This window comes from Lacerta agilis, chromosome 4 (genome assembly GCF_009819535.1).
Source record: "Lacerta agilis isolate rLacAgi1 chromosome 4, rLacAgi1.pri, whole genome shotgun sequence".
Lineage (NCBI taxonomy): Eukaryota > Metazoa > Chordata > Lepidosauria > Squamata > Lacertidae > Lacerta > Lacerta agilis.
In genome coordinates this window covers 90,261,192-90,269,496 of record NC_046315.1, presented here as the reverse complement: position 1 = coordinate 90,269,496, position 8,305 = coordinate 90,261,192, and the positions used below count along the sequence as shown (strand labels likewise).

Below are 8,305 nucleotides of genomic sequence, written 5' to 3'. Positions count from 1 at the left end.
CATGCAGCAGTGGGTGTCCTCTCTCTTTCTCTCTGGATGCATTACATCCTTGGGGAACAAAACCACGAGAACATTTCACAGAGCTACACTACCCTGATTATATTGCACTTAACTGCACCCCCAGAAGTTTTCTTCCCATAGCAAAATAACTTGCGCATGCTGTTTTTGAAATTTGTCTAAGCCAAACTGACCCTCTTTTCTCTCTCCCGCCCTCATGAAGTCTCACAATGGTTGCTATGGACGCAACTGCCTTTGAAAATGCAACCAATCAGACCAGTGCGCTGCCAAGCTACGCTGCAGTTGCTGTTGAGAACTGCACTGACGACGTGCACGGACTCAGGAAATCCTACCTGCCACCCTTGTATGGCATGATCTTCTCAGTGGGATTCCCAGGCAACATCATGGCGATTTGCGTGTATACGTTCAAGATGAGGCCCTGGAAAAACAGCACCATTATCATGTTCAACTTGGCCTGCACAGACCTCCTTTACTTATCCGGCCTTCCTTTCTTGATTCACTACTACGCCAATGGAGAGGATTGGGTCTTTGGAGACTTCATGTGCAAGTTCATCCGCTTTGGTTTCCACTTCAACTTGTACAGCAGCATCCTCTTCCTGACCTGCTTCAGCATCTTCCGATACATTGCAATTGTCCACCCAATACAGTCTTTTTCCGTTCGGAAAAAGGCATGGGCTGTTGCGGCCTGCGTTGCAACTTGGGTAATTTCACTGCTGGCCATGGGTCCTCTCAACTTTTTGTTTACTTCGACGATAGAGGAGAACAAAACTCTTTGCCTCGACCTTACCAGTTCTGAAAACGTGGATGTTATTCGGTGGTACAACTGGTTTTTAACTGGCCTGGCCTTCTACTTGCCATTAATAACGGTGACTCTCTGCTACACTGTGATCATCTATACCTTGGCTACAGGGCCCCACACTCAAAACCCTTATAAGCAGAAGGCTCGTAGACTTGCATTTTTCCTCCTGGTAGTCTTTTATGTGTGCTTTCTACCTTTCCATATTTTTAGGGTGGTTCGGATTGAACTAAGGCTGTACCGAGTCAGCTGCGATATTGAAAACCATATCCATGCTGCCTACATTCTATCCAGGCCACTGGCTGCCCTGAACACGTGTGGAAACTTGTTACTTTACGCCATAATCAGCGATAATTTCCAGCAAGCCGTTCAGTCTCTTCTGAGATGCAAGTTGAGCAATTTAATACAACAGACAGGGGGTAGCAGTGACTTCAGTAGATCTGGAATATTAAAATTGTGAATGGATGCATTTCTCTTCAGAACCTCTGGTGCCGGTTGTCTCCTAAAACAAGTTAGAAAGAGGCTGCACACAGCTGCCAAGTCTTAAGAATGGCTTTTATCAGGGGTGTAGAACCTATCTCCCTCCAGATGTTGTTGAACTACAACTCCCATCATCTCCGACCACTGCTCACGCTGGCTGGGGTTGATGAGAATTGGAGTCGAGCAACATCTAGAGGGTCACAGGTTCTCCATCTCTGGCTCTTATGATCCCGATGAGTAAAACAGCCTCGTAGGACATAGGTTCCTCCATGTGTCTTTGGAAAGGCCTGGCAAACACAGAGCACTTAGTTCAGTTGTATAGAATGGTTGCTTGGGTGGTCCAAGGTTGTCTCTGGGCACATTAAAATTTTGCTGTGTGTCTCTTATCGCTTGCTAAGCAGCCTAACAGTAGCGCATTAAATCAGCAAGAGCTAACTGGGATACTATTTTCATTTGTGTCTGCTGCTTCTTTTCTTTTTGCAAAAGTACCCTGGGCATCCAGTGGAGACCAGAAACTCCAGATCATATCCCTGCTAAGCTGCCTCTGTGTGCTTCCTTCAACGCTGCAGGCAGCATTGCTGTTTTTTGTGTTTTTTTTGCAAGGCATTTATATAGCTAAGACACGTGGTCCGAGAATGTTGGCAGCCCAGGTAGCTCCATAGTTTGCACATATGGATGGGGCAGGCACTGCTCAGACCTTAGAACAGAAAGTGCCGTGACCAAAGGCAATGTAAAAATGCAATATCAATGAATGCTGTACATTAGGGTGCACCAAGTACTGCCAATAGATTGTAATGTTGTTGGCATCCATTTGTCTCGATAGACAATGGAGTGCGTCTCCAGAGTAAAGTCAAACCACTGAGTGACCACCCCGGGGCACAAGCCCGGGCAGCATGTAGTGACCTGAAGGCACACGCTTAAGCAGAGTTGTCTGGATATCACAGGGTTGCCATATCTCAAAAAGTGAAAATCTGGACCAAGAAAATGAAGTTCTTTACCCACTTTTTAGGGAAATCACCAAAAAAACCAACCCTTTAATATGGGCTGCCATATGCCTGGGTTTCCCTGGACATTTTAGCCACTTCCCGAAATTTCCACCCAGACGCCATTTTGAACGGGCGAATCCTGGCTATGCCCAGGAAATTCCGGACGTATGGCAGCCCTAGGATATCACTCACCAAAGAGCTCGAGGGAGAAAAAATGTGTGAAGACAGAGCCAGACAGCATGCAGGCAGGATATCTCTAGCGACTCTCAGAAAAGATTTATGGAATTAGTGTACAAAGAATGCAGCTGGGAATATTAGTGTGGAAAAGCAGCACCTGGTCATGCCATGAAAAACGGTGGAGATGACTTAGGATGCAGGTGGGCATCATTTTCCATTCCTGCCCTGTTTTTGTCCCATTGTTTCTGTTCTGCTCTTGTTTGTCTCGCGGCCCCCATGATGGCAAAATTACGTAACTTGCATAGTTGATTGCATAATTTACCTAAGTTGTGTTGTCTTTGCCTCAAAATGAATGAGGTGGAAACACAATGCAAATGGTGTGGAAATATAATCAATTACATATCGATTGTGACCTGAAAGCAGCAACAGCAGCGAATATTATTTTCTGGGCTGATTTCCATTTCCGATGCAAAATAATCAGGCGTCTGCAATTTTCACTCCTGTTTCTGTTTTCACCAGAATTCTCTGACATCCCTAGCAGGTAAGTGTGGGTTGTTACCATGCTATCGCAGGACACACATCTCCATACTTGTCTGCAAACTCCTCCAAATCCAGGCAAAACTCCCTTCTGGACCATGAGCGACTGCGGATGGGATTTAGTTCAACTGTTGGGATCATGTTTCCTTACCATGACAATGGCTCTGTTCTGACAGGGGACAGGCTGCTGTTGAATTGGTAGAGCTGGGCAGCGAAAGGTGAGTAAACCAAAAAGGCAAGACAAGACTACTTCATGCAAAAGGTGGTTGCCTGAACATTGCTAGGAATGCGAGTTACATTAAACCCAAAATCTCTCCACTGAGCTGAAAACATTTCCTTTTAATTCAGTGAACAGGAAGCATCAATGTGGAGCTTGCAGTGAGAATCCACGTGATGGGGTGAGCTCCCGTTGCTCGGTCCCAGCTCCTGCCAACCTAGCAGTTCGGAAGCACGCCAGTGCAAGTAGATAAATAGGTAGCACTCCGGAAGAAAGGTAAACAGCGTTTCCGTGTGCTCTGGCTTCTGTCATGGTGTCCCGTTGCACCAGAAGCGGTTTAGTCATGCTGGCCACATGACCCAGAAAGCTGACTGCGGACAAATGCTGGTTCCCTTGGACTGAAGCGAGATGAGCGCCACAACCCCATAGTCACCTTTGACTGGACTTAACCGTCCAGGGGTCCTTTAGCTTTACCTTGTTTTTTTGTTGTTGTTGTTGTTCAGTCGTTCAGTCGTGTCCGACTCTTCGTGACCCCATGGACCAGAGCACGCCAGGCACACCTATCCTTCACTGCCTCTCGCAGTTTGGCCAAACTCATGTTAGTAGCTTCGAGAACACTGTCCAACCATCTCATCCTCTGTCGTCCCCTTTTCCTTGTGCCCTCCATCTTTCCCAACATCAGGGTCTTTTCTAGGGATTCTTCTCTTCTCATGAGGTGACCAAAGTACTGGAGCCTCAACTTCAGGATCTGTCCTTCTAGTGAGTACTCAGGGCTGATTTCTTTGAGAATGGATAGGTTTGATCTTCTTGCAGTCCATGGGACTCTCAAGAGTCTCCTCCAGCACCATAATTCAAAAGCATCAATTCTACGGCGATCAGCCTTCTTTATGGTCCAGCTCTCACTTCCATACATTACTACTGGGAAAACCATAGCTTTAACTATACGGACCTTTGTTGGCAAGGTGATGTCTTTGCTTTTTAAGATGCTGTCTAGGTTTGTCATTGCTTTTCTCCCAAGAAGCAGGCGTCTTCTAATTTCGTGACTGCTGTCACCATCTACAGTGATCATGGAACCCAAGAAAGTGAAATCTCTCACTGCCTCCATTTCTTCCCCTTCTATTTGCCAGGAGGTGATGGGACCAGTGGCCATGAGCTTAGTTTTTTTGATGTTGAGCTTCAGACCATATTTTGCACTCTCTTCTTTCACCCTCATTAAAAGGTTCTTTAATTCTTCCTCACTTTCTGCCATCAAGGTAGTATCATCAGCATATCTGAGGTTGTTGATATTTTTTCCGGCAATCTTAATTCCGGTTGGGGATTCATCCAGTCCAGCCTTTCGCATGATGAATTCTGCATATAAGTTAAATAAGCAGGGAGACAATATACAGCCTTGTCGTACTCCTTTCCCAATTTTGAACCAATCAGTTGTTCCATATCCAGTTCTAACTGTAGCTTCTTGTCCCACATAGAGATTTCTCAGGAGACAAATGAGGTGATCCGGCACTCCCATTTCTTTAAGAACTTGCCATAGTTTGCTGTGGTCGACACAGTCAAATGCTTTTGCATAGTCAATGAAGCAGAAGTAGATGTTTTTCTGGAATTCTCTGGCTTTCTCCATAATCCAGCGCATGTTTGCAATTTGGTCTCTGGTTCCTCTGCCCCTTCGAAATCCAGCTTGCACTTCTGGGAGTTCTCGGTCCACATACTGCTTAAGCCTGCCTTGTAGAATTTTAAGCATGACCTTGCTAGCGTGTGAAAAGAGTGCAATTGTGCGGTAGTTGGAGCATTCTTTGGCACTGCCCTTCTTTGGGATTGGGATGTAGACTGATCTTCTCCAATCCTCTGGCCACTGCTGAGTTTTCCAAACTTGCTGGCATATTGAGTGTAGCACCTTAACAGCATCCTCTTTTAAAATTTTAAATAGTTCAGCTGGAATATCATCACTTCCACTGGCCTTGTTGTTAGCAAGGCTTTCTAAGGCCCATTTGACTTCACTCTCCAGGATGTCTGGCTCAAGGTCAGCAACCACATTACCTGGGGTGTATGAGACCTCCATATCTTTCTGGTATAATTCCTCTGTGTATTCTTGCCACCTCTTCTTGATGTCTTCTGCTTCTGTTAGGTCCTTTCCACTTTTGTCCTTAATTGTGGTAATCTTTGCACGAAATGTTCCTTTCATATCTCCAATTTTCTTGAATAAATCTCTGGTTTTTCCCATTCTGTTGTTTTCCTCTATTTCTTTGCATTGCTCGTTTAGAAAGGCCCTCTTGTCTCTCCTTCCTATTCTTTGGAAATCTGCATTCAATTTCCTGTATCTTTCACGATCTCCTTCGCATTTTGCTTGTCTTCTCTCCCCCGCTATTTGTAAGGCCTCATTGGACAGCCACTTTGCTTTCTTGCATTTCTTTTTCATTGGGATGGTTTTCGTTGCTGTCTCCTGTATAATGTTACGAGCCTCCATCCACAGTTCTTCAGGTACTCTATCCACCAAATCTAAATCCTTGAACCTGTTCTTCACTTCAACTGTGTATTCATAAGGAATTTGATTTAGATTGTATCTTACTGGCCCAGTGGTTTTTCCTACTTTCTTCAGTTTAAGCTGGAATTTTGCTATAAGAAGCTGATGATCTGAGCCACAGTCAGCTCCAGGTCTTGTTTTTGCTGAGTGTATAGAGCTTCTCCATCTTTGGCTGCAGAGAATATAATCAATCTGATTTCGATGTTGCCCATCTGGTGATGTCCATGTGTAGAGTCGTCTCTTGTGTTGTTGGAAAAGAGTGTTTGTGATGACCAGCTTGTTCTCTTGACAGAACTCTATTAGCCTTTGCCCTGCTTCGTTTTGATCTCCAAGGCCAAACTTGCCAGTTGTCCCTTTTATCTCTTGACTCCCTACTTTAGCATTCCAATCCCCTATAATGAGAAGAACATCCTTCTTTGGTGTCATTTCTATAAGGTGTTGTAGGTCTTCATAGAATTGGTCAATTTCGGTTTCTTCAGCACTGGTAGTTGGTGCATAAACTTGGATTACTGTGATGTTAAGAGGTCTGCCTTGGATTCGTATCGAGATCATTCTATCATTTTTGAAATTGCATCCCAGTACAGCTTTCGCCACTCTTTTGTTGACTATGAGGGCCACTCCATTTCTTTTACGGGATTCCTGCCCACAGTAGTAGATATGATAGTCATCCGAACTGAATTCGCCCATTCCTGTCCATTTTAGTTCACTGATGCCTAGGATGTCAATGTTTATTCTTGCCATCTCATTTTTTACCACATCCAGCTTACCAAGGTTCATGGTTCTTACATTCCAGGTTCCTATGCAATACTTTTCTTTACAGCATTGGACTTTCCTTTCGCTTGTTTTTTACCTTGTTTTTTACCACTTACTAAATGTTCCCCACATGCTAGACAAATCAGAGGCAACCCACAAGAAACATGTCATTTCCTTGTGGGTCTCTTACCTCACATTATTTCACCTTCACTCCTTACCTGGCTGCACTAGACACGGCCTGGTCATGGCTACACTGCCTCAGAGCCTTCTCACACTTTGGAGTGGAATTTTCTGCCAAATGTCTCACCTTATATACAGTCCTTATGCAGTGTTCAAATCCCTCGTGCATGTGAGGGAGAGTTGCTGTAAGCTGTCATGAGTGGCTGGGGAAACCCAGCCAGATGGGCAGAGTATTATTATTATTATTATTATTATTATTAATTACAAGCACATTGGCTCACCAGCCCCATTGCCCTGTGCAAGGTGGAGGACCGAACATTTGCAGAAGGGAGGCTGCTGCAGGTGTGCCATTTTAGAGGGTTAAACTTATTTTTTGCAAATTTATTTGGGTGTGAGGAATTCAAACCTGCCATTATTTTTGTGATTGGACAACGGTTAGTTTAGCTTGGTAAGTCTACGTTTGATGAAGAAGCATATAAACTGCTTTGTAAAACCAAAGAATTTTAATTTTACCTTCTGGAAATTTCAGGTAATGCTAATAATAATAATGCTACCGTAATAATAATGCTAATAATACAAGTACTTGGCAATCATTTTTAATGATTTCTATGCAATTCTACACACATTCTACTTTCTAAGCAAAACTAAATGGTATTAATTTGACCAAAATATATCATGAATTCCCAAGACATCTTGCGACTTTCTAGCACCCCTCAATTTTGGAACTTGAAAGCTGAAAAATTCAATGCCCCCTACTGATGCATGAGCATGGGTTCCCTGTGTCAGTGGCAGACTTTGGGCTCTCAAATTTCAGTGGCGTCCTGTGCGACACTAAATTTCTGTGCTCCTCCGCTCTGTCACTCCATTCTACAGCATTGTTGTGGCGCCCTCTAAAGGACGGAGGCCAGGGCAGCTAAACTGGCTGTGTTACCCTCAAACTGCTTCTGTCTGTATCATTTAGAGCCTTAGAAGTTCAGGGCTCTGAACTGCATGGAGAGACACTGTAGCTAGAGACTCCAGACTTTTGCTTTCCCACTCCATGGAAGGCGCTCCATGGAAGGCGATGCGGCTGTCTACAAGGATGGGACATTATTTGCCTCACCCAATGCAATTATGTGGGAGAAAATCCTTCCACAGGGCGTACATTGTTTAGTCATTCATTTACCCAACTTATATGGCTGCCTCGTAAAGCATATACTGTACAATAACTAAAATACTATGCAAAGCAATAACAACTATTAAAAAATGCAATTAAAACACAGGTAGTAGGGTGAAAGACTAGACTGTAAGACAACCAAACGTAGCCCCCGAGCCTCTCTAGGTGGCCCTCAGGACTCTCCCCAGACCACACACCCCTCTCCAGGCCACACCCCTCACTCGTCCTGCTGCTTGACTGCTACTGCCTGGCAGGGAACTCTTTGAAACTGCCTTTTGCTTGCTTAAATGGAAGGCGGGGGCTGCAAGTGTGTGTACAAACAAGTCTACTGTACAAAGGTTGCATTTACATCGACTAATGTACACATTTTTGCAAGCAATTTCTCACACTGCAATGTCCTTCTGTATGTAGTTTTCCCTATTAGATTTATTTTTATGCCCTCCTGTTCTTAATGCAGACATTTTTGGTTTTTTTTTTTTAAATAATA

The 8,305-nt window shown here is 44.3% G+C and overlaps 1 protein-coding gene across 1 annotated transcript; it reads left to right on the top strand.

Moving 5' to 3' along the window:
- Positions 1 to 227: 227 nt before the first annotated feature.
- On the top strand, positions 228 to 1,381 carry LOC117045400 (2-oxoglutarate receptor 1-like). Its single transcript, XM_033146400.1, has one exon. It carries the CDS (start codon positions 228 to 230, stop codon positions 1,272 to 1,274), a length of 1,047 nt encoding a protein of 348 aa, XP_033002291.1. The 3' UTR covers positions 1,275 to 1,381.
- Positions 1,382 to 8,305: the final 6,924 nt, after the last annotated feature.